Here is a 26,218-nt window from a genome sequence, read left to right as displayed (position 1 = left end):
TTTTGACATTTTCTAATGGTGGAGTGCCTCGTGATTTTTTTCATGAAACAAGTGTGCCTTTGCCCAAAAAAGATTGAAAAACACTGAATTAGACACATCTTGCTTTGCACAGTGCCTCCTGGTGTTCAAGTAATATCCTGTCCTGATTGTATAAGTTCACTTCACAGCAAACGTAAGAAGCCACAATCATTTGTCAGTCAGAAACAGGCAATACCTCGCCTTCTAGGAACACTCCCTCACTTGAGGTTGTAGTTAATTTAACATCTATGGACTATAGAGCCTTATGTTTGTGCTAAATGACTATTGTCACCCAGTAATATATACATTTCAAATATTACTGTTAAGTGAAATCTTGGGGAATTAATATGTAATCTTTCCAGGCTCCATACAGCATCCTCTCATCGTTTTAAAATATTACATATTTTTGTAACAGATATTTATAATTTGAGAAAGCCTTTTAGATACTAAGAAGGAAGTATCTTAGTGCCTTGGTGGAACAGTGGGCTAATGCCTCCTTAAGTAATACCAGCTGCCTGCAATTAGTGCAGGTTCGAGTCCCACCAGGTTCAAGGTTGACTCAGCCTTCCATCCTTCCGAGGTAGGTAAAATGAGGACCCAGATTGTTGGGGGCAATAAGCTGACTTTGTAATAATGCCGCTTGCCCCCCCCGAAAGCCTTAATAATAAGCAGGCATATACATAGAATGAAGGCTATTGCTAAGCACATTGATTTGTGCTTTAGATTGTAAGCCGCCCTGAGTCTTCAGAGAAGGGCGGGATATAAATGGGATTTTAAAAAAAAGTCTTTATTTTGAATCCATTGCAGATGGAAACCGACCAATTATATTACTTCACTTACCTGTCACCCAATTTCAACAAAGTTCCTCAGTTTTTTGACAGCTTCCTTCTTCAATACAATTCATGTATATAATTGTATTAGGAACTTAATAAAGTCAAACTTGTTCTGGCGAATCTCTCCTCCAAGAGTTGTTCCATTGTTCTCTTTGAAATAACAAGGCTTCTTCTAATTGTTCCTTTGTTAAATGCCCCAAGCTGGTCTGATGAATTTTGTTTTAGTCTTCTTTTATCACATAAAAAAGTTAATACAATAACATAATTTGGAAAGTTTGGAAAGCAGCTTGGAATATCAATAAAGAATTGGCTTCCTTTTGACAAATTTCCACCCATTTGGTATTTATTGGCTATTTATTCCTAGTTTTTGATCTCTAACTTGATATCATAAAATGTACATATCTTTATTTTTATTAAAACAAACGTATACTTTTATGTGACTGCAGGATCCAAGCTAGGAAAGAAGCTGCTGCCATAATTGGAAAACGTTTGTGTATTTTCTTCGTTGTTACTCTGACGAAATGGAAGGACACGTGACTTTGTGCTAGAATGCATTGAGTCTGAATTTATAGCTCTTGATTTGGATTTGTTTTAAGCAATTATTTCCATCCCATGCTTTTCAAAGCTATACATTAAAACTGCTGTTCTGAAAATACCTTGGATTGGTAAGGTCATGTTTTAGAACAAGTACAGGTTTGGCTCCTAAACTTATTCTTGCTTCAGTGCTGTATTTGGTCAGCCAATATTTATAGTTTGCATTATCTAAAGAATCTTGTGGTTTGTGGTTGAGGTGTGCATACCTTGAAAACAAGAGACAGATCTCATGTGAGCACGGCAACATTCTGTGATTCATTAACAGTGCCCCTCTACTTTCCAGTTTCTCCTGCAGCTATTTTGAGGAGTCATATCAACTTTAAGGAATGGACTCGTTAAAGCAGTGTTTCTCAACTTCAAGATGCATGGCCTCCAACTCTCAGAATTCCTCAGCCAGCATGTTGGGGACAGTTCTGGGAGTTGGAATCCACACAGCTTAAAGATGATGGTTGAGAAATGCTGCCTAAAGCAACTGAATTTTTTAAAATGTAAAATGCTAAGATCTGGATATTCTTGATATGTAAATAAGATGATTTATACTGTAAACTATGTAAGGAAAATATTGTACTCTCTCCTCTTCTCCAGCAGTCACAAAAAATAAGCACAGAGTTCTATTCCAACCGATCAAAAATGCTATGATCATGAACCCAAAAGGCATCTAATAAATCAAGGAATGAGTAATGAATTACATTGGATATTACTGCTAGCTGTTTCCGAAACCATTTTTCTCTGGGTTTTGATACTTCGCTGAGCTCTGCCTGAAAGATTTAGGGATGCTGTTAGGATAGAAATATTATTTTTGAAAGCAAAGCAGTACTTGTCCATGGAGAGCAGAGATGACAACTGCAGCAAGAGAAAACAACAACAAAAAACAGCGAGTATACTTGTTTTTGGAACCTCTCTGGAGACGGAGAAGACAGGAGATCACCCACGTGTGTTCCAGAAAACTCCTTCTTACAAGGAAACCTCAGGACAGAGGTTTTCCATAGATTTGACCACCAGGAGATGTTGGGATTAGCCAACTTGCTCATAACCATGGTGGGGCCTTTGAAAGAATACTAAGTTCTAACTTTGCTACTAATAAAATTGCCTATTTAACTACCTTAAGACAAGACATCTTTGGAAAGACAAGTTTCACAAGCCACAATGTTAATGTATGGAACATCAAAGATGCATTGATTTAGGAGAGACTACTATAGCCAAGGCCAAGTTTGAAGTAATCCTAATAGTCCATATTGTGTTTTTACTAGGTTATGATGGCTCCCCTAAAACAAAGGTGGGGAACTATGGCCCCTTTATGACTTGTGGACTTCAACTCCCAGAAGTCCTGAGCCAGTATGGCTGACTCAGGAATTCTGGGAGTTGAACTGTACAAGTCATAAAAGGGCCATAGTTGCCCACCCCGCAAACAACTGGTACGTATCAAATTAAAGTGACCAATTTTTGTGAAGCAAAGTTATATTTTAATCCATAAGCAGCAAAACCAGTTTCTATGTTAGAGGCCAAATGTTCACCTCAGAGGAACTGTAGAACTGCAGTATCTTACAAAAATAATTTGGGGCACTGTGGAAAACAAAGCTGTTAACAAATAATAAAAATATGCCCAATATCTTTCTTTTAAAATATTTATTCTTTACAAGTATTTTTATATCAATCAGCTCAATGCCTTATTACAAAAAATTTTCAAGGAAACAATTCAAGTGGATAAACTCTTAACCTTTTTTTATAGTTTCTAATCCAAGAAAACATTTAATTCAAAATAGCAGAAGTACCAAATAAGACTTCCTGTAATATAATTTGGGTTGCATACTATTAATAAATTAGTTTCCAGTTTAAAATATAATAGCTGTATTGCTTCAAAACGTTTATTACTTTATTATTTATTACATATTTTGCTTCATCTTTGCTGTTCTGTAGTAAGTCACTAGCTCAGAGAAATCTCCATTATATTCAGTGGAAGGAATTCAGAGGAGATTCAAACATCTCCTGCTGCAACCAGCTGCTAAAAGGTTCACACAGCTGTACACATTCAGAACCCTCCAGCATGTTAATTCTGTAAGAGTAAGACAAGAAATGACTCATGGTTTCTTGAAAGCCATACTCAATATAAGCCAGATGAATTTGTCTGGAACAGCAAAACCGAAGTTGAAATATGCTGTAGGTTTTTTTTTCCAGCTGCAAAAACAAAGTGCTATCACCATGCTACACTTTTAAAGTCTTTCAACACATGCCCAATTAAAATAAGATCACAATTCCTTATTTAATGGGGCTTATTCAAAGACATTTTCATTGCAGTGTCAGTCACCATTTTTGAACATTGTTTTTCTTTAGAAAAATCCCCTATGCTAGAAGAAAATGAAACAAAAACAGCAAATCAAAAACAGCTACAGATAACTGTCTGAACACTTTTCAAATAAGTATTATCATTTGCTTTATATCCCTTCATAAAAGGAACATTTTAGACTATTTGCTTGGCCTTCTGGGACTGTGTCTTTAGGGCTCAAGGTTTTCTTTCTCAAGCAAACCGAGAGTATTTTTCATTCTTTTTCTTTCCTATCTAAATGAGTTGTTCAAGCCCCAGTCCTACTTCTAATCTATTTGTTGATATAAGTGCAGGTGCCAAAGAGTAGGGAACATTCTCATAAATAAAATAATTGTAGAATTAAACATTTACAACAAGATGAAGGAGCTGATTATCGAAGTGTATGTAAAATATGCAGCATATTAAACAACCCAGGTAAAACTATTTGCCTTCCCTTGGTGTAAGATGGACATAAACACTATGCATATTTGCATGGAGTAATTTAAAAAAAACTGTTTACAGTTCAAAGCTTTTTTTAAGATTCTCAAGATCATTCAAAGAAAATTGTTGGTCTTGCGCATTAAACAGAGAAGCCAGGAGCTGCTGAACCTGTTCAATTTCATTCTTACCAAGAAGTGTCTGCACCACCTAAGGGGGGAAAAAAGTATGTGCACTTAATTAGTACTTGGAATAACATTTATCTAAATACCTTTGTTATTTGAAAAATAATTTACACTGAAGACATTACTCTGCTTACCTTAAATCTTTCAGCTTTACTTAGGTAGAAAAGATGTTGGTATACCAGATTAGGGGTTTGGCTGAACACATCAGACTGCAGAGCTTGAATAAAGATGAGAAAAACATCTCCTTCTAGTTTGTTGCTTAGTAATACTGGCAAATCTTTTGGCTCAATCATTGCTAAGAGCTCTGCACAAGCAGCAATGTCCTTATTGGCATTCACAATGTTCATTATCTGCCCAAATTCATAGGCATTTGATGGCTTAGAAATGATTAGCTTTTCTGAGCTATTCAACGGCACGGTTGATTCAAGCTCCTCTTTAGCTCTGCAAGGGTGTATTGCTGTATTCTTCGAAGAACACGTTTCTGTATCATCTTCCTCTTGTTCGTTTACCTTCACAAAGAAATAGCCATGCATTTGGTCAGCCTTGATAAATACACTCAACATAAAATATTTCATAATTACAGTAAGCAGGAGGCAAGCCATAAGAACTTTTGCAGCCACCACTGTGGTTTAAATGTGTCTCTGGAGAAAATTTCATTCATAATGATCAGATTTTCATTTATTCCTTCCTAAATTATCTTCCAAAATGTTCCTGCTCATATATAGAACCTGCAGCTGATCACACAGAGGCTGACTGTATTATTCTCTAATTTCATGGAAAAGATCCATATGATATGTCTCAAGTGACTTGGTAGTAGTCACTTATTTATAGTTCAGTTTTCTCCAAAAATGTCAATCAAGGAGGCTAACAATAATAACAATAAAAATACACAAATTAATTGAAAGCAAAGCTAAACATTAAAAATAAATACAGCATCCATAAAACACCAAACCAAAAAATCAACTCAGCAGTTTTGTTGCCAAAGTCCTGCTCAGAGGAATAGACAGAGCATTAATAAAGATCAATGTCTGGGTAAAATCATCAGAGGCCATCTATTATTTTCCTCCAAATTTGTTTCTGTCAGGAATAAAATAACAGTAACAAAAAAACAACCCAACCATTTCAAAGATGTTAAATCTTAGGCAGATTAGTAGGTTAGAATATGATATTTGAAAAGGTCTGGTTCCCAAGTCATAAAAAGCATCATCAGCTTTGAATCATGCCAGATCAGAAACAAACTAGTGCCTATTTTGATCACAGAGTATAAGCTGCTTATAACTGGCTATAGTTAGCAGTTGAGCCTGCATTATGTATAAACTGAAGTTTCTCGAGGGGGTGTGTGTCTCACATGCAGTACGTTAAAATAGTACAACTGGAATGTAAGCAGGATCTATACATTATGACTGAATCTCACATGCACAGGAATAAACATGCTAGTTTTAGTGTGGACTCCTGAACACCATAAAAAATTGGGTGTCCAGACACAGACTCCCTAGCTATGAAAGAGGTTTCAAGAGAAGTACAACTTCCTCTAAAATAGATAGAATCCCTCATGACCAGCTATATGCAAATTCTGTCTTATCAGGATTAGGATGCATTTTGTTTGCATTCCTCTAGTCCAGGGGTGTCAAACTGCCGGCCCGTGGTCTGGATGCGTCATTGTGAAACCACGCCCACCCCATTTGCCGGGAATGGAAAAAAAGTAATACGTCATGACATGTCACATGACATTGTGACTTTGACAACCCTGATCTAGTCCATTATTAATCTCAGCCATTGCAGCAGAATTTAGAATAGCCTCACTAATTTCAGTAAAAAAACATGGAAGTGACTGTCACCTTCATATGGGGAATACTACATCCAAAATGTACTTACCAGTTTCAATAAACATTAAACAATATCAGGGAAACAAAGGCAAGGTATTATCCTGAGAGACATCATAGACCAATGACTAATATCATCCATCACCACGTTTCTGAAATCAGACTGAAGGGAGGGCAGTTTCTGCTTACATCTTATCAAGGTCATTAGTCAACTACTAGTGTCTCCAACCAGGAATGCTCTCCAGCTGTATCATCTAAATGTGTTTAAAACATTCTATCACTGAAAATTTGTTTTGGGGTTATTTCACAACAGAAAAGTTGTACACTCTTCATGGGGATTTTATTTCCCAGTGGAGAATTTTACTAGTTGAACACAGTAGGTCTGGAGCATGAACAAGGTGGGGAAAATCATAAAAGTGCAGTTCAAACTAACTTCTATATTTCATGCTGTACATTCTTACAAAATATCTCCAAACTGCCAAATGTATTCAGAGAATGTATAAGCTAAAAATAAAGCTAAGAATAAAATTTAGCAATTTAAAGCTTTTAAGTTTCTGTGGTTTTTCTTAAATACCTCTTGGATTTCAATTTTTTTCCTTTGCTTTGGCTGATTGTTGGCTGTAAATTCACGTTTAAGTTTAAATAGTTGTGTTGTTTCATCTAGCTCCTTCTGTGCTTCACCAATACCGGAATCAATTAGAAGGACTTTATTCAGATCTTCAATACTAGCTTCATAGTTCTGAAAGTTAGAAAAATCAAACATTGGCTTAAATAAGAAATTGTTGGAAAAGTTACCTTATTTACTTAATGGTCAAAAAAATAAACTGGATTCTTACTTTCATGTTTTCTATTTTTTCCAAACATTTTCTAAATGTTACTATATTTATAACTATTTGCTGGACTAATCTTTAATCCAGCAGGGGCATTCTTATGTTCTTAAAGAATCCATTACTGTGATGAGTGATCTGCTATACAAGGTTTTGGTTATCAAAGTAAGGAGGAAGATACATATCTCTGTTCTTACCAAAACCTCATGGAATTTACAAAAATATATACCAGGTCCCCTGGCAAATATATTAAAGGTTCATTTTATTTAAGTAGGGTTCCAACAATCATTCCAAAAGCAATATAGTCCTCGACATGTCTATTCACTTAGTGGTTTGAATTAACAGAAGTCTGCAAAAAAAAAAGTCACTTATGACCTGAGCTCAAACTTATGACTGTTGCCCTGCCCCCATGGTGACAATTGCAATTTGAGCACTTGGCAACTGGCATGCATTTATCACTGATTGTAGCATGCTACTGTCATGTGGTTGTGATTTTTTTTGCTAGTTTTGCCAGGGAAAAGTGCTATTAGCTAAGCTGGATTTCCACTTACAACCACGTGACTTGGTACTTAAATACGTAACAACTTATAATTTAAATTCCATTCCTAGTTGTGGTCAAATGTTGAGAACTACCTGTAGAGCAATAATTAAAAATGTGAAAGTAGAAGCAATTATTTCTACAAATAATGCCCTGTCACTATGCTCTCTTTCCTTGGCTTTTACATCCTGAGAATTATTATCTAGCATGCCTCCAATCCGATTACATGCCTCTGATTACACTCCTATGGACTCCAGCTGCTCCATTTGCAGGAATTCTTCATATATAATCAGCCAAATGTATCCACTGCTTTTTGGTTTCTACTGAACTCTAGCAATTGAACCTGTAATGGCTATGCCTCTTAAATCCTTCCTGCCAATGAAAGGGCAAGTCCTGGAGATATTTGATTCCCAATACTTCCTTAAAAATGTCTCCCACCTGGTTTATATTAAAATAGTTCTTACTGTTTTGGGCACCCAAATTCAGCATTATTCATTTTGACATTCTTAAATCTTCAAGCTAAGTTTACTTATTATATAATCACCTATGTTCAATGCATTATTTTTATTATCATATCCATTACATACATTTGATGGGTTAACAGATATATTACTCTTTGTTCTTACCTCTAATCCTTTGTATGCTAGAGCTCTTCTATATAAAGCCTTTATATTAGAGCCATCTATCTGGAGAACATAATCACAATCCTTTTTGGCTTCTTCATACTTAAGTAGTTTCAAAAAACAAAGAGCCCTAATATAGTACAATCAGAAACAAGAGGGTAAGATCGTGTTACAACACTCAAAACAGCTTGGTCCTTATACTCCTATTATTTTTTATACCTAAAAATAAATATGTGTATATTTCAAGAGCAAGAATTTAAGTGTCACATTTCCAATTAGAATGCATTTTGTGGTCATTTGCCCAACTCTGTAGAGTATTTTCAGCTGAACAAATTATGGACCTAAATACCATATTCCTATTGATATATGGTGCTATAGGTAATATGAATATACAATTTGCAATAGTGCAATATAATAGATAGTATATTACATGGAGAATGAAGTCCATTCAATGGCTTTGGGCCAATTATTATCTCTTACTTCACTGACCTTATAAGGGATATTAAAATGATAAAGTAAACCCATGTATATTACTTGGAGCTCCTGCAGGAAATATAAAATATGGTGTCTACAAAATGGGAATTAAATTTCATTAACAAAAATGAAACAGCTATAAACAGCTTTTCTCCACTAAAACTAATGATAACTGCCTAACAATCTGAACAAAGCTGGCTAGGATTTGGATGCAGTTAGATATCTTGTTACCTGTTAGTGTAGATAGTCTTTTCCTGTGAATTTAATTTTATACACTCATCATATTTCAGTAATGCTTCTTCATATTGACCCTTTTTCACAAATTCATTTCCTTGATTCTTAAATAGCTTGAATTTCTCTTCTGCATTATCACCTATTTGCCAATAAAGATAAATAGATGCCCATTCATTAATATCTATACCTATTTTTACCGTCAGAAAGCAAGTTCAAATAGTTACAGAACATTCCTTTGATTACTTAAATAAGGGAGTTTCACATTCTCTTATCAGTGTGGCTAACCTCATGATCTCACAAGACCTCTTTGCCACCAAAAAGTCAAACTAAGCACCACACTTTCAAGATATATTAAAACAGATACATATAGCCACTCTTCCCAATGCTGCGTGAGGAATATGAAACAATATATGAGCTGAAAAGTGGTGTGTGATCAATCGGAGTGCAGTAGTAAACATTTACTTCCAACGAAGGAGATATGAAGGCGATCCCGAAAAACTCTACATTTAAATGCTGCATTTAGCAGATTGTTTTAATTTCTACTTCTTCTAACTACTACAGCATGTTGGATTTGGTCAGCTCCAGAACTTGTTCTGATTTTCTGAGATGCTTTTTTGTAGCATGAGAAATTGCAGGGAAAAGGCGGCTTAGGAATCCCTTAGCATAAACAATGAAACACTGCATAAAAATCTCTGTGGATATGGAACCAAAATCTCAAATATGACTTTTTTCCTTAATAGTTCACTAACGATTCTACTGATATACTAAAATAATATGCACATACTTGGAATCTGTGACAGTTGATTTCTGCAAATATTTGCAGCTTTCTTTTGTTTTAACTCTGAAGTAAAGCTTTCTCCATCCCACCAGTGTAACTGAGCAGAAACTGGGACAACAGGAATTGTTGGTATCTTCTCTCTCCAATTTGGACCATCCAGATCTATTAAGGTTCTCGTTATCCTAAAGTAAAACAAGTTTTATTATATACAATACTGATTTTATTTAAAATGCTCACAACACTCAGTGTTACCTCAGATCTATACATGTACAAATTTAAAGTCTTCCCAACCTTTATTTTGTTCAGATCAGTATTGGCCACTTAGATTATGCTATCCTTAAGATGCTTAGTCTCATTTCTCACTAGGTGTGCAAATGTTAATAGTAACATTTAAGAAACTCTAAGAACATCATAAGACATCAGTTCAAAAACTTTAAACATAATGAGATACCTAGGTCACTTCAATTTAATTTAGGTCTGTTTAACAAAGTCCAGAAACAAATACTTAGCAAGCTGAAAAAAAAGAATTACCAGCAGGAGGAAGAGGAAGAGAAGGAAGCAGCTGAAATAAGGAGATGGGTTGCCAGGAAGAAAAGAGTAATAAGCAGTGAAGGGAAAAGTATAAATAAGACCTGGAAAGGGGGAAAAAGTCATTGGGTTAAGCACGACAGACAGAAACAATTTTAAATAACAAGCCAGAAACCAAAAATATACCCATTCTTCATTTAGCAATTACTATTTGCAAATATGACAGCAATAAAAAAAATCATTTTCTGACCAATGTAGATATTTACAACAAATGTAAATGCCTGACAACAGCACAGACCAGAGTGAAAATAATGCTGGTGTAGCTGTAGGGAAATATCTGAACCAAGGATCTTCACAGTGCATCTACTGTTCACTTAGCCACCATTTTGTTTAATGACCTGGTTGTTAGAATGTAACTCAGTCAATAAACGAGGAGTTAGGCTGTTCTGGACAATTCTGAAAGCATGTATATTGAAATATAAAAATAAAAAAACTTGGAAATCATAATTCATGTTCTTTAGATTTTTCAGTTTGTATCACAACGCTATGAGATCTTAGAGCAAATGCTAAAGAAAGCATTTTCTTTGTTTAAAGGTCAGTCTGAAATATATTTTCAAAAGGTGATGGATAATGTTGTATCTCACTCATGTGATTCCTGTATGCAGTCAGTCATCTATCATTTCATTATATTTAAGTCAAATGGCGATTTCAGTTGTGCATCTCAAGGCACAAGAGGTAGTGCTCGCTTAATGACCACATCTAAGCCCAGAATTTAAAGTTATTTCAATATAAATTAGTTATGCTGTTTGGAAATACTGACTAAGCATATTTCTTTATTTACATAATACTTAATAGTAAGGTGTGACTATATTGATCATGGGGACGGTGGAAGCCACATTTTCTAGTCAAGACAGTTAAATCTCCAACATTCAATATGTGGAAATAAGAAGAAAGTGATGCTCTGGATTTGCTTATAACAATTTCTTTTAATTTTGGGGGATGTGGTATAATATTAATACAACTTGATTGATTAGTGTACAGCAAAAAAAAAACACGCCACCTAATCTACCACTATGGCAAATGCAAATCCTTTAAAAATAACTACTCACATTGAAATGACAACTAAGCAATATCAATGTATTTATTATTTATATTCTACTAAATCAACAAATTCAAAATTTAAATATCAGTTAAATCCAGATATTTAAAATACTACATAATAAAACAAATATAGCTAAGCCATTCTTTTGCTTTGCTTGTCCTACCAAACATCCATGTAAAAGTTGTTTGCACGCCTTCCTTTCTTCCCCCCCCCTATCATTTTTAGCATCAGTTAACAGTTATTCACATTGTCTTTGGGAGGGAAGGTAGGGAATAGAGATCAGATGCCATGGGATGATAGCAAATAGAATATTTTTCCCCTTAGTCTAAAAAGCAGATTGTAGTTTGTTTGTAACAACAGAAAGCAAAACAAAAATTCAAATGCTATCTGGCCCAAAGATTCAAAGGCTGGAAACCCACCTGAGAAAAGCTTTCCATTCTACTCAGCAGTAGCATCAGAATCATATGGGATACTTGATATTTTTCAAGCATCCTATTACTAAAAAATTCAAATTTAAAAGTACTTTCACCCAGAGTCCATTTACATTACCGAGACAGCAAAAATAATAACCTAAATCATGAATTCAGAAAAAAAAAAATCAGAATTCTGACTATTGCGTTTTTTCACCAATTGATGTTTCAAAATCCCCAGCAAAGCATTCGACCTGGATATGATTAGCATTTGTGTAACACTGGATACGTTCGCATACTCCAGAAAGGGTGTGCCTGGCACCCCAGCCTGATCTGCCAAACTTTTTAGCAGCAAGTATCTTGAGACATTTAAGAGCACTGCTGAGGAGCGCTCCCGGGCTAAATAACAGGTTTGCTGAGAGAAGTGCCACCTCACACAAACCAGGCATTTCACTGCAGATTAGTTTTTCTACAACTAGCATTTTGTCATCATGTCTGGATTACATTGCTACCAAATGGCAACAGTTCAGGACTTCTACAGTCTCTGTAGGTGCCTAATATTAATATGGAGAATGGGTCTCACTGGGATTTTGTGACACCCAGATCCAATTTGCTGGATGATTACTTCAGGCTGTTCTATAGCAATACTAAGTAGAATGGAGAACAATTTCATTAGCCAATAATTGTGAAACTGAAAAGCAGACTATTAGTACCCTCTTCAGAATCTATGTTTCAAGCATTACTACACCATTGTTTTTCCATCATATCTCAGCTAGACAGTTCAGAACAATGTGATTGTCCATAGTATCAAAAGTCACCTAGAGACTCCATAGAATCACTAGAGACATTATCCCCTCTTGTCATCCACCAGGGAAAATTAGACTATCTTTGACTCAAAATCATACTGGAAATTAAGAGACTGAGATTATTATTTTATTTGATACTTGTCCTTAATAATACAGATTATCTATCATCCAGGAATACCTGACTAGTATATTCTTACGTCAAACCTATACCATTTGTGGTAAACTGAATCCAAAAATGGTCCAAATTGGTAGTATCTAAGGATGGCCTTTAAGCAAAGTCTCACCACAGTATTATGCATTTCTACTTACTTTTTCATATATCTAACAAACTTTCATACTTCTAGCTCTTTAAATTAGGAAGGATGGAAAAGACTGCTTTATATTTCTACATACTTTCTTAAACTGACATGAACTTAAAAAATATCATGATATACACCTTAAGAGAAGTATTCAGAAATTTCTGTAATTACAGCATAATCCATGAAAGGTTTTGTAAAACCTACCAGGTGTTCATTTGCTTTTCCCAGAGCAGAAATGCTAGGATTCTAATCAGATATAACAGCTCCATGGGCCAAAGCTATACTGAGCAGACTGTGATAGAATGTATTGCCATCCCAATCACTATAGACCAGGCATGTCAAACTGCCGGCCCATGGGCTGGATGTGTGACGCCGAAACCGCACCACCCTATTGCCGGCAATGGGAAAAAGTCCCGATGCATCGTGCGACGCCACATGATGTCACGAGTTTGACATGCCTGCTATAGACTATTACCATAAAAACAGTTCCTCTCTATTATAGAATCTATTTCATGAAAATATATACACTACTGGCAGACATGGCATTCGATAAATGGCATCAGAGGCTAATGCAACTCTGATTGTCTATTCTTGAATACTAGATTACTACTGATGCCAAAGGGGATATTGTAGTACACAAAATGGGACATGTTAAATAACAAAAGCAATGTTCTGCCACTGGCTTGATGATACTCAGGGGTATACATATTACGAGTATACAATCTTTACTGATTCAACTGGCTACAACATTTCTCTTTTTATTACCAGATGTTTAGAAACTGCAAGTAATGCTTCTTGGCTAACCTTCTGCAGATTAAGATGCATTAATATGTCAGTATATAGATGGATAGGCATTCCCAGTTTTGTGTAAAATCAATTGCTAAGTACCTGAATACCAACATCTAAAAGTATCATTGCCCAAAGTCACAGTATTTGAGTTAGGCAGCCTTACAAATCTCAAGAATAAATAAATAAATTTAAAAGAAAAATATGACAGGACAGCTACATAAAAAAAAAGAAATCGTATCATTATAATGACAGTAATTGTTGTATAAATGTGTGTATATAACATAATCTATCAAAGTGCTCCAGACTGGTGTTCTTTTAAACATTATAAATATTTACCTGTTAACACTGTCATTTGCAACCTGGATTCCACTATCTATTTGCAATAAAGTTTTATAATCCACATATGCCTGTTGGTATCGTTCCATTGACTCATAGGCCATTGCTCGACGTAGAAGAGGCTTAATAGAATATGGATGAAGTTCCAACGCACTAAAGAACAAATGTTAAAATTATTACATGCAGGGACAAAAAAAAACATATAGGAAAGATGCAGAGTTTAACCTTTTCTAAACATTAATTTCATCTTAATCACAAGATTCTAATGAAATAAATTTTAGGAGGGAGGGAGGGTGGATAAGCACAATGATTTACCAGTTGGTAAATGGTGTTATTACCATTTCACATGATACTCTTACTGAAATTTGTTGAGCTCTATTCACAAGATAAAATTGTTCTATGCAGAACTGCCCACTCTTGTTTTAGTCAGTAAAGTTCTGCAGCAATAATTTCTTCTTAAAATTACCAAAGTACATTAAAAAAGTTTGAAGAATGGGGTGTCTATATAGAATTTTAAACCAAAGAAACACCTTTGACAGTTAATAAAAATCTTACATAAAATAAAGCTTAGGAATTTGAAGCAGATGAATTAGCTCAAAACTCTATAGAATAACATTTTTAAAAGCATTTTGGCAAGTCAACTATATTTTCTAAAGATAAATTCTTTATGGTTACCATATGACATTAAATTATATTAATCAAAGTTCTAAACTCTGTCGGCTAGTATACTGTATAAAGACGCTGAAACCTTTTGGTTGGAAATTCCCCTTTCTGGATAAAAAGACTGCACAATAGATTTTCAGCTATTAATGCTAATCTAGCTTTATTGTTGTTATTCCCTAGGATTTATTAAATGATATAACACAGGAAATTAATTATTTGTTGCTAACTACCAGAGTTTCTTATAATGATACATTGGAAAATTAAAGTGTGAAATTGCATGGCTAAAAAATTCACACTGCAACAAAAAGCCTTTAAGAAGCCTTTAATTAAAGATTTTGGATTCACATTTGTTTTTTCCTGTTACAGTTACATCAGCAAAATTGTTCTTAATAAATTACTCCACCTTTTAGAGTAACATGCCAAATATTTAAAATTACAAATATAACAAGATTACAAAGGAAAATTCTCAGGGACGACTCACACACTGGTCAGTACCTCTTTACTCTCCTACCATTCGGTAGGAGATATAGAAGTATAGCCAGCCATACCAGCAGGCTGAAGAACAATTTCTATCCATGGGCTGTCATGCTCCTGATCGGCCAGTGTGTTGTGCAATTAGCTCACATGGTGTAACAAGATGGCGGGTTTGTTGTCACTGTGAGTTGGGGGGGCACGAAGGGAGGGTCAGCCAATCTCACTGTACACATGTTGTACTTTGACAATAAAGGTTCATTCATTCATTCAATGTACTCATTCCCAAATTATATTTTTCTTTTGTTTACTTTCCATCTTTTATGTTTTCATTTTTTGTTTCTTTATTTTCAATGTTTTTTTAATTACCATATGATTAAATTAAATGTACACTATATCCATAAAGGCATTAGTATATATTTTGAAATACAGCATATTAACAGGATAGCATTTCTGTGACTGCATTTGCAAAGTACAAACAAGAATTCACATATCCTAGTTCCATTACATTGCTCTACTTACGAATGATATAGCAAAGCACTAAAAATTTTCATGTTAGCAGGCCTATTGCTCTTAATAATATATGGTAGACTGTGTGTAAATAGCTTTGCATCCGGTGTGAGTGCAGCGGTCCCCTCTCTGGCCCTACCACATAGCAGAGAGTGCGACCAGGAACCAGCCAACACTTGGCTTGTGCCATTGCGCACTACGATCTCACTGCCTTTTGTCCCACAGGCTGGGTGATGGGTGGGCTGGGCCCCCTCTTTCGGTCCTCCTCCAGGGTGGCCCTGCGGATCTAAAACTTATCATGTTTTGGATGGCCGACACAAAGTTTAGATCAGTGCCACCCCCACCACCAGCACTTCCATGGCCCGCTCACCTGCCCGGCCTCGCAGCCTGCAAGTGCTTCTCTTTCCTCGCCCCTGTGTGGGAAAGCCATGGCCATCGGCAGGGAAGAGAAGCAAGATGACAAGACTAGATGCCAGGCAGTTTGCAGAAGGCCAGCGGGAAGGTGAGGTCATCTGGGGGTGGTCAGGTTAGTTCCTCCAGTGGACCATTCCCGATGCTCACCCCGGTCCCACCCACCCCTCCGCTGGAGACCCTCAGATTTGCCCCAGTCCTGCCCAGGCCCCCACAGGCACCCCTGATGCAAGTGATGTCGAGCTGGCCATGCCCACCCACTAGGCCACACTCACCCCAGCCATGCCCACCCAGTAGGCTGCACCCACCCCAGCCACACCCACCCCGCTCAAGGGCAAACACAATGGTGATGCGGCACATAATGAAATTGAATTTGACACCCCTGATGTATGTCTACCTCATGAGATCTGATTCACTAGACAACAATTAAGAACACAAAAACAGAAGATTTTTTAAAAATAGGAAGAACACGGCAGGATGTTCGAGAGTAGAGGAGATGCTAATGGCACTATCTTTCAGCAACGACTTCATGGTTGTATTAGTGTATCAGGAAACATTTCTACATAATTTGCAACTATGTTGTAATTATGATACAACTCTTTGTAGATGCCCTGCACATGATTGCAGGTTTAAATATGAAACAGGAAATTCATGCATAAATACCCATCCAAATTCTATAATGAACTTCCTTTAACATTAAAACCTTTTAGGCATTGTGATGCAATTTGGAAGAAATATTAACTAGCTTATTCATCATCTTCCTTCTTTTGCCTTACAAAAAAGTTAGATGCAATATATTCCAATGGAATGTGTGATAGCATTAATACAGGCTACACCTTTCAATTTATTAAAAAATTATCAGATTAAAAATCTACTTCAAATACTGTCGTAATCATGAGGTTTCTTTTTCCCTGTTAACAACTGTTATTTACCTGTTACAATCCTGAATACAATCAGCACAATTCCCTTCTTTTAGGTAACATGCAGCTCTGTTTGAATACAAAATACTTAAATCCTCTGGAGTTTGGATTCCTAGAATTACATATAATTATAGGGAAAATTGGTTAGTGAAATGCAGTTGCTGATACCATAAAAATATGCTTCAGTAGGTCCCCAAGTTTCACTGCAGTAATAGAGTTGTGCTTAAAATGCACAATTGCAGTAATTCAGTTGGCCCAAGGAATTTTTTTTATTTATTTATGCAGTTAACTTTAAATATGTAACCCTAATTCAGCTTCTAGGAAATCTACATTGCAAAATCGCTTTCACTTATCAAATTTGAATTCAGTTTTATAATTAGCTGTTCCCTTTCATCTGCTAGTTCTTAGAACAAAACAAAAAAGGAGGAAATATATATATATATATTAAAAAAAAAGCTTAGTGGTATTTTGAAAATCACCTCTGGAAAAATGCCAATCATTGTATATAAAAATTTATACATAAAATATGTATCTCACCTGAGCTGAGCACACTTTCAATTGCTCTGGAGTATTTCAGCATAGCTTCTCCAAATTGCCCAGTCTTAAATAATTCATTTCCTTCAGTTTTCAGTTTTGCGGCATTAGAAGGCAGCAGAGTAGAACTGTTTATTCCAGCCACTGATGATTCTACATCCTTTGGTTTTCCTTCCCCAATTTCATTTCCATTTATACAGCTGCTCAGGTAGCCATTTATTTCCTTTTCACCACCTTGCAGAGATTCCTGTGTCGTTTCTTCCGATATGCCTTTTTTAATAGTTTTCTCTGAAGGGTCTCTGGGCTTGTGGGCTTCTTTAGGGTCTGGTTTCCAGGCACCTCGACTACTGAACTTCTTTTGTACATTGCCCATTTCTGCCGGCTTGCTTGCGCTCTCCCTTCCCACCAGCACTGCAGTCTCTACGAGGAAGTGAATCAGCTGGGTTAGGCTGTGCATCATCGGAAGGAACAATTGTCGGAACAAAACAGGGGGGGGGAACCGAAATGTTCATCAGAAAGTTCACAATATATTTAGCTTACTGAAAAGCACTTAACCCAACATTTGTATCCCTTGTAGGTGAATATAAAAATCCAAACAACTGCTATTGACAGAAATTTAAAACTGTCAAGTCTGCTATTATTTCAAGATGAGTGGGACCCTGTTTTTGAATGACATCCAATTCACCTGGAATTAACTATCTAAATACTAGGCATTCAGTGAAAGAAATACTTCACTGGATTATATGGGATTAGCTAGTCATAACTATATTAGTAAACATACTGTGTGTCATTACTGAACTATCTCAAGTAGAAAAGGCAATTTTAATACATATACTATTTTGTAAAATCTAGGTTTTTCCCCACTTCTATTGAAGAAAATACCACTATTGATAAATTATTTGCTTTTAAAAGCTTTATAAAGTAAAAAAAAATTCCGAACCATCACCTTCAAATATTATTTTGCACAAAACACTAAACTTGAATATATCAATATCATTGCTTTGAATTGTACACTTTTAGCTATTATTTAAATATGCCAATGTGAACAGAAATACTTTGCCCTTAGCTTTAATTTTTTTTATTACATTTATATCCCGCCCTTCTCCGAAGACTCAGGGCGGCTTACAAGTTTAGCAGTAGCCTTCATTCTATGTATATGCCTGCTTGTTAGGGCTTTCACACACACCCCAAGCGGCATTATTACAAAGTCAGCTTAATTTCCCCCAACAATCTGGGTCCTCATTTTACCTACCTCGGAAGGATGGAAGGCTGAGTCAACCTTGAGCCTGGTGGGATGCGAACCTGCACTAATTGCAGGCAGCTGGTGTTACTTAAGGAGGCATTAGCCCACTGCTCCACCAAGGCAGTGGGCTGATTATATTCCAAATGTTATTCAAGCAATGTGAACAGTCATCAAAGGAAAACTATTGATACTGAAACTGTAAGGAGATCAAAGCGATAGGCATGTGATCATTTTCGCAAGCTTAGATCAAGAAGAGATTAATACTTTGCACATAGCAACATTCAGATTCAAATCCCTGATATTACTAGGTAGGGTTTAAAGAAATTTCCAAAATCTTGGAGAGTTCTTATACTCTTTGTAAAAATCCTAAACTAGATTAAATGACAGTGTTTTAAAAACCACAGTGCAATCTACTCACTGCTTCTGAAATGAAACATTCAATAAGCTTACTTCTATCTCTAGAACCATTTACAAATTCTCCTTCATTTCTCTCTTGTTCTTCTGATTCTTCTATTTCTTCAATGAATATTCTTTTTCCTTTGCTTTGGGTCTGAGATACAGGTTCTGATTCTTTCAGATTCTTATCAATATCTGATAGCTTTTTCTGTAGAATAATAGTAATATTTTAGTTAACTAGTGCAAAATATTACAATTTGTACTTTCAACTGTACAAATCTTAGTATGGACTGGATTTAAACTTAGTTATGGTTATAAGCCCATAGAAATCCAGTAATTTGTAGGAGTCCTTATTAAAATACATTAATTTCTTTTAATGGAGTTTCTTTAAGCATAATTTAGATCTGGATCCATGTCATTTAATCATGACAGAATTGTTAGTACTTCTAACTGGTTTTTCAATTTCTATAGTGCACCTGTTCATCAATTCTTTTTTTCTGTATAATCAATTCTGAATTCTTGCTTCACTTTGTCTGCCAGTCTCATGAGCTAAAGTGAACACTCTTTCACAGACACAAAGTTTATTTTGCAACCCAAATCCAAAGCTTTGCCATCAAGAAAAGCAGTTATCATAGCAACCTCTGATGGAAATTTATAACCAGAAAGATCACATCTTCATAAGCAGATAGTTTCTCCTTGCATCAAACCATAGATATTTTGAACAATGGAAGTGGGTACTAGCATTTTTTGTTTTTGCTTCTGGGTGGAGCAAGGATGGATTTTTTTTGTTATTAGTCAAAAACATCAAGAAGAAAATAAAAAAATATTAAGTTGAACAATCTCCTGCAATGTTTAGCTACATGTACCCCGACTAATGTAAATAAGACATCATAGTTCCATTAACTGCCAGTACGGTATTTTACAAGAAAATATGGAATTTCTATAATTTTTCTCACAATATACAGCTATTTAGTTCCTCCATAAATATTTTATAATTTGGTTTAGTTTGCTTTCCCTTTTTCAAAAAGTTGTAATGTTTGTAACATACCATGGTGGTAAAATCCATTATTTATAAAAAGCAAGATGTGCTTTGTACTTTTTGTCTTAAATCCATTAAAATCCAGTTACTATGTAATTAGTGCCACTTTCTGTGTTACCAAAAATAAATCTATATGCTGCTCCCTGCCCCCCAAAAATCCATTTAATTTAGGCAAAATTACATTTGAAGGCTCCAAATTTTGTTGAAGTACAATTCTCAATATTAGCCATTTGTCTGACAATGCTAGTAAGCATAAACCATCAATATCTGGGAGCCACTTTCTCCCAGTTTTTTTTCCAAATCAAAAAAAGTCAAAATATGGTCCTTTGTGTCAGTTTCTACCAGGTTACCACAGGAACAAATCTCATTGCTTTTTTATTTATTATATTTTATACCACTTTTCCAAGTCAAAAACATCTTGAAGCAGAATACACACTTAAAAGTATTAAAAATACACAAATAATTTTAGTAACTAAAAACATTGGATTTAAAACTGTATAAAATGGCAGCTAGAGAAGGCTTGACTAAGGAAATCCTTTTGGTAGATAGAGCTAATTTTATAGAAGTTTTGATTTTACTTTGCTCTATAATAAGCTTTTACACCAGGAAAGGAATATTCTATTAGCTCACTCTTCCTATGTTCAAGATTCAGATCCAAAGACACATTACAGCAACTAGAGCTAACTTAGATTGGGTCTGGAAAGTCCTGGTCTTCTCACCTTAATTTAAATTTCAAGCAGCTAAAGCTACCATATGTAGGACCAGGACAGAATTTTAGTGTTGCATTCCCCTTTGTTGTTGTTGTTAGCTGCGAAGTCGTGTCCGACCCATCGCGACCCTATGGACAATGTTCCTCCAGGCCTTCCTGTCCTCTACCATCTTCTGGAGTCCATTTAAGCTCACGCCTACTGCTTCAGTGACTCCATCCAGCCACCTCATTCTCTGTCGTCCCCTTCTTCTATTGCCCTCAATCTTTCCCAGCATTAGGCTCTTCTCCAGTGAGTCCTTCCTTCTCATTAGGTGGCCAAAGTATTTGAGTTTTAGCTTCAGGATCTGGCCTTCTAAAGAGCAGTCAGGGTTGATCTCCTCTAGGTCTGACTGGTTTGATCGCCTTGCAGTCCAAGGAACTCGCAGGAGTCTTCTCCAGCACCATAGCTCAAAGGCCTCAATTCTTTGGCGCTTGGCCTTTCTTATGGTTCAACTTTCACTGCCATACATTCCAACTGGGAAGACCATAGCCTTGACTATATGCACTTTTGTTGACAGGGTGATGTCTCTGCTTTTTAGTGTGCTGTCTAGATTTGTCATGGCTTTCCTCCCAAGGAGCAAGCGTCTTTTAATTTCTTGGCTACAGTCTCCATCTGCAATGATCTTGGAGCCCAGGAAAATAAAATCTGTCACTACCTCCATTTCTTCCCCATCTATTTGCCAGGAATTGAGCGGGCCGGATGCCATGATCTTCGTTTTCTTAATGTTTAGTTTCAGCCCAACTTTTGCACTCTCCTTCTTCACCCGCAACAAGAGGCTCTTTAGTTCTTCTTCACTTTCTGCCATTAGATTGGTATCATCTGCATATCTTAGGTTGTTATTTCTTCCAGTAATCTTAATTCCAATTTTTGATTCATCTAGCCCTGCCTTTCTCATGATGTGCTCTGCATATAAGTTAAATAGGCAAGGCGACAGTATACAGCCTTGCCGGACTCCTTTCCCAATTTTGAACCAATCAGTGGTTTCGTGTCCAGTTCTCACTGTTGCTTCTTGGCCCACATATAGATTTCTCAAGAGACAAATAAGATGGTCTGGTATACCCATCTCTTTAAGAACTTGCCACAGTTTGTTATGATCCACACAATCAAAGGCTTTAGCATAATCAATGAAACAGAAGTAGATGCTTTTCTGGAACTCTCTAGCTTTCTCCATGATCCAGCGTATGTTGGCAATTTGATCTCTGGTTCCTCTGCCTCTTCGAAATCCTGTCTGTACTTCTGGTAGTTCTTGATCCACATACTGCTGGAGTCTAGCTTGTAGAATTTTAAGCATAACTTTACTAGCATGAGAAATGAGTGCAAAGGTGAGATAGTTTGAACATTCTTTGGCACTGCCTTTCTTTGGAATTGGAATGTAAACTGATCTTTTCCAATCCTGTGGCCACTGTTGAGTTTTCCAAATTTGCTGGCAAATTGAGTGTAGCACTTTTATTGCATCATCTTTTAAGATTTTGAATAGCTCAGCTGGAATACTGTCACCTCCACTAGCTTTGTTGTTGCTCAGCTTTTCTAAGGCCCACTTCACTTCACATTCTAGGATGTCTGGCTCGAGGTCAGTGACCACCTCATTGTGATTATCAGGGATGTTAAGCTCATTCTTGTATAGTTCTTCTGTGTAATTTTGCCACCTCTTCTTAATCTCTTCTGCCTCTGTTAGGTCCCTGCTGTTTTGGTCCTTTATCATGCCCATTTTTGCATTAAACGTTCCCTTCATCTCTCCAATTTTCTTGAAAAGATCTCTGGTCCTCCCTATTTTATTGTTTTCTTCTATTTCTTTGCACTGTTCATTTAAGAAGGCATTCTTATCTCTTCTAGCTATTCTCTGGAATTCTGCATTCCCCTATTCCCTCCTAAACCCTTCAACTGGTCTTGACTGCAAGGTCATTTTTAAAAAAATAAATGTGACAAGAGATTTTCTCAGATTTCTAACAGTGAGATTCCATTCTTAGACACATCCAAACAAGTTCTTATAGAGTTAACACTTATTCCTGTATGTTTATATCACTCCAATATCACTAAAAAGAGAAACATTACATATTTATCAATATGAGGCTGTCATCTTGAGGGACAATGGTGGCAGTATCTCCTTAGATGCCATTTTTATAATCAGTTTTTATTTCCAACAGGAACCCCTAATTAAAGTGACTAAATTAGTAGACCAGCAAAATACTGTGGACATAGTATACTTAGATTTCAGTAAGGCATTTGACAAAGTAGACTATGACCTGATGCTTGTTGTTGTTGTTAGTTGCGAAGTCGTGTCCGACCCATCGCGACCCTATGGACAATGTTCCTCCAGGCCTTCCTGTCCTCTACCATCTTCTGGAGTCCATCTAAGCTCACGCCTACTGCTTCAATGACTCCATCCAGCCACCTCATTCTCTGTCTTCCCCTTCTTCTATTGCCCTCAATCTTTCCCAGCATTAGGCTCTTCTCCAGTGAGTCCTTCCTTCTCATTAGGTGGCCAAAGTATTTGAGTTTTAGCTTCAGGATCTGGCCTTCTAAAGAGCAGTCAGGGTTGATCTCCTCTAGGACTGACCGGTTTGATCGCCTTGCAGTCCAAGGAACTCGCAGGAGTCTTCTCCAGCACCATAGTTCAAAGGCTTCAATTCTTTGGCGCTCAGCCTTTCTTATGGTCCAGCTTTCACTGCCATACATTGCAATTGGGAAGACCATAGCCTTGACTGTACGGATTTTTGTTGACAGGGTGATGTCTCTGCTTTTTAGTGTGCTGTTTAGATTTGCCATGGCTTTCCTCCCAAGGAGCAAGCGTCTTTTAATTTCTTGGCTACAGTCCCCATCTGCAGTGATCTTGGAGCCAAGGAAAATAAAATCTGTCACTACCTCCATTTCTTCCCTATCTATTTGCCAGGAATTGAGAGGGCCAGATGCCATGATCTTGGTTTTCTTAATGTTTAGTTTCAACCCAAGTTTTGCACTCTCCTTCTTCACCCGCAACACCAGGCTCTTTAGTTCTTCTTCACTTTCTGCCATTAGAGTGGTATCATCAGCGTATCTTAGGTTGTTGATATTTCTTCCGGCAATCTTAATTCCAACTTTTGATTCATCTAGCCCTGCCTTTCTCATGATGTGCTCTGCATATAAGTTAAATAGGCAGGGCGACAGTATACAGCCTTGCTGGACTCCTTTCCCAATTTTGAACCAATCAGTGGTTCCGTGTCCAGTTCTCACTGTTGCTTCTTGGTCCGCATATAGATTTCTCAAGAGACAAATAAGATGGTCTGGTATGCCCATCTCTTTAAGGACTTGCCACAGTTTGTTATGATCCACACAATCAAAGGCTTTAGCATAGTCAATGAAGCAGAAGTAGATGTTTTTCTGGAACTCTCTAGCTTTCTCCATGATCCAGCGTATGTTAGCAATTTGATCTCTAGTTCCTCTGCCTCTTCGAAATCCTGCCTGTACTTCTGGTAGTTCTCGATCCACATACTGCTGGAGTCTAGCTTGTAGAATTTTAAGCATAACTTTACTAGCATGAGAAATGAGTGCAATGGTGCGATAGTTTGAACATTCTTTGGCACTGCCTTTCTTTGGAATTGGAATGTAAACTGATCTTTTCCAATCCTGTGGCCACTGTTGAGTTTTCCAAATTTGCTGGCAAATTGAGTGTAGCACTTTTACTGCATCGTCTTTTAAGATTTTGAATAGCTCAGCTGGAATACTGTCACCACCACTAGCATTGTTGTTGCTCAGCTTTTCTAAGGCCCACTTCACTTCACATTCTAGGATGTCTGGCTCGAGGTCAGTGACCACCTCATTGTGATTATCAGGGACGTTAAGCTCATTCTTGTATAATTCTTCTGTGTAATTTTGCCACCTCTTCTTAATCTCTTCTGCCTCTGTTAGGTCCCTGCCATTTTGGTCCTTTATCATGCCCATTTTTGCATGAAACGTTCCTTTCATCTCTCCAATTTTCTTGAAAAGATCTCTGGTCCTCCCTATTCTATTGTTTTCTTCTATTTCTTTGCATTGTTCATTTAAGAAGGCATTCTTATCTCTTCTAGCTATTCTTTGGAATTCTGCATTCAATTGGGCATATCTTTCTTTTTCTCCCTTGCCTTTCGCTTCCCTCCTTTCCTCAGCTATTTGCAAAGCTTCCTCAGACAGCCATTTTGCTTTCTTGCATTTCTTTTTCTTTGGGATGGTTTTGGTTGCTACCTGTTGTACAATGTTGCGAACCTCTGTCCATAGTTCTTCAGGCACTCTGTCTATCAGATCTAATTCCTTAAATCTATTTGTCACCTCTACTGTATATTCAACAGGGATATGATTTAATTCATACCTGACTGGCCTAGCGCTTTTCCCTACTTTCTTTAATTTAAGCCTAAACTTTGCAACAAGAAGCTCATGGTCTGAGCCACAGTCAGCTCCTGGTCTTGTTTTTACTGACTGTATAGAGCTTCTCCATCTTTGGCTGCAAAGCATATAGTCAATCTGATTTCTGTGTTGACCGTCTGGTGATGACCATGTGTAGAGCCGTCTCTTGGGTTGTTGTAAAAGAGTGTTTGCTATGACCATCGTATTCTGTTGACAAAATTCTATCAGCCTGTGCCCTGCTTCATTTTGTACTCCAAGGCCAAACTTGCCTGTTATTCCAGTTATCTTTTGGCTTCCTACTTTAGCATTCCAATCCCCCATGATGATAAGGACATCATTTCTGGGTGTTAGTTCTATAAGGTGCTGTAGGGCTTCATAGAACCGGTCAATTTCATCATCTTCAGCACTGGTGGTTGGGGCATAGACTTGGACTACTGTGATATTGAATGGTTTGCCTTGGATTCGAACTGAGATCATTCTGTCATTTTGAGGATTGTATCCCAGTATTGCTTTTCCTATTTTTTTATTGACTATGAAGGCTACTCCATTTCTTCTGAGGGATTCTTGCCCGCAGTAGTATACCTGATGGTCATCTGAATTAAATTCACCCATTCCTGTCCATTTTAGTTCGCTGATACCTAAGATGTCAATGTTTAGTCTTGTCATCTCTTGTTTGACCACGTCCAGCTTTCCTTGATTCATGGATCTTACATTCCAGGTTCCTATGGAGAAAAAATCTTTACAGCATCGGACTTTCCTTTCACCACCAGACACACCCACAGCTGAGCGTCCTTTCGGCTTTGGCCCACTCGCTTCATTCTTTCTGGCGCTACTAGTACTAGCCCTCTGCTCTTCCCCAGTAGCATATTGGACGCCTTCCGACCTGAGGGGCTCATCTTCCAGCGTCATATCGTTTTGCCTTTTGGTACTGTCCATAGGGTTTTCATGGCAAAGATACTGGAGTGGGTTGCCATTTCCTTCTCCAGTGG

General features: G+C 36.9%; 2 protein-coding genes across 2 annotated transcripts in view; one reads left to right on the top strand and one right to left on the bottom strand.

Moving 5' to 3' along the window:
- RNF19A (ring finger protein 19A, RBR E3 ubiquitin protein ligase) overlaps positions 1–1,390 on the top strand; it is a 46,629-nt gene extending 45,239 nt beyond the window's left edge. Inside the window, exon 12 of the mRNA XM_083360803.1 lies at positions 1,298–1,390. Within this exon, the coding sequence (XP_083216929.1) occupies positions 1,298–1,329 (32 nt within the window). The 3' untranslated portion in view covers positions 1,330–1,390. The remainder of the gene's footprint in view (positions 1–1,297) is intronic.
- Positions 1,391–4,156: 2,766 nt separating this feature from the next.
- The window catches only part of SPAG1 (sperm associated antigen 1), a gene marked incomplete at its 5' end in the record, with an annotated part of 41,013 nt that continues 18,951 nt past the window's right edge, over positions 4,157–26,218 (bottom strand). The window contains 10 exons of the mRNA XM_083360798.1: positions 4,157–4,395; positions 4,505–4,879; positions 6,768–6,932; positions 8,185–8,311; positions 8,887–9,028; positions 9,674–9,849; positions 13,938–14,090; positions 16,925–17,024; positions 17,450–17,866; positions 19,140–19,293. Coding sequence (XP_083216924.1) covers positions 4,264–4,395; positions 4,505–4,879; positions 6,768–6,932; positions 8,185–8,311; positions 8,887–9,028; positions 9,674–9,849; positions 13,938–14,090; positions 16,925–17,024; positions 17,450–17,866; positions 19,140–19,293 — 1,941 coding nt within the window. The 3' untranslated portion in view covers positions 4,157–4,263. The remainder of the gene's footprint in view (positions 4,396–4,504; positions 4,880–6,767; positions 6,933–8,184; positions 8,312–8,886; positions 9,029–9,673; positions 9,850–13,937; positions 14,091–16,924; positions 17,025–17,449; positions 17,867–19,139; positions 19,294–26,218) is intronic.

This window comes from Vipera ursinii (genome assembly GCF_947247035.1).
Source record: "Vipera ursinii genome assembly, chromosome: 3".
In the NCBI taxonomy this organism is placed as follows: Eukaryota; Metazoa; Chordata; class Lepidosauria; order Squamata; family Viperidae; genus Vipera; species Vipera ursinii.
The sequence above is the reverse complement of the archived record's forward strand: the minus strand, read 5'-3'. Positions and strand labels throughout refer to the sequence as shown.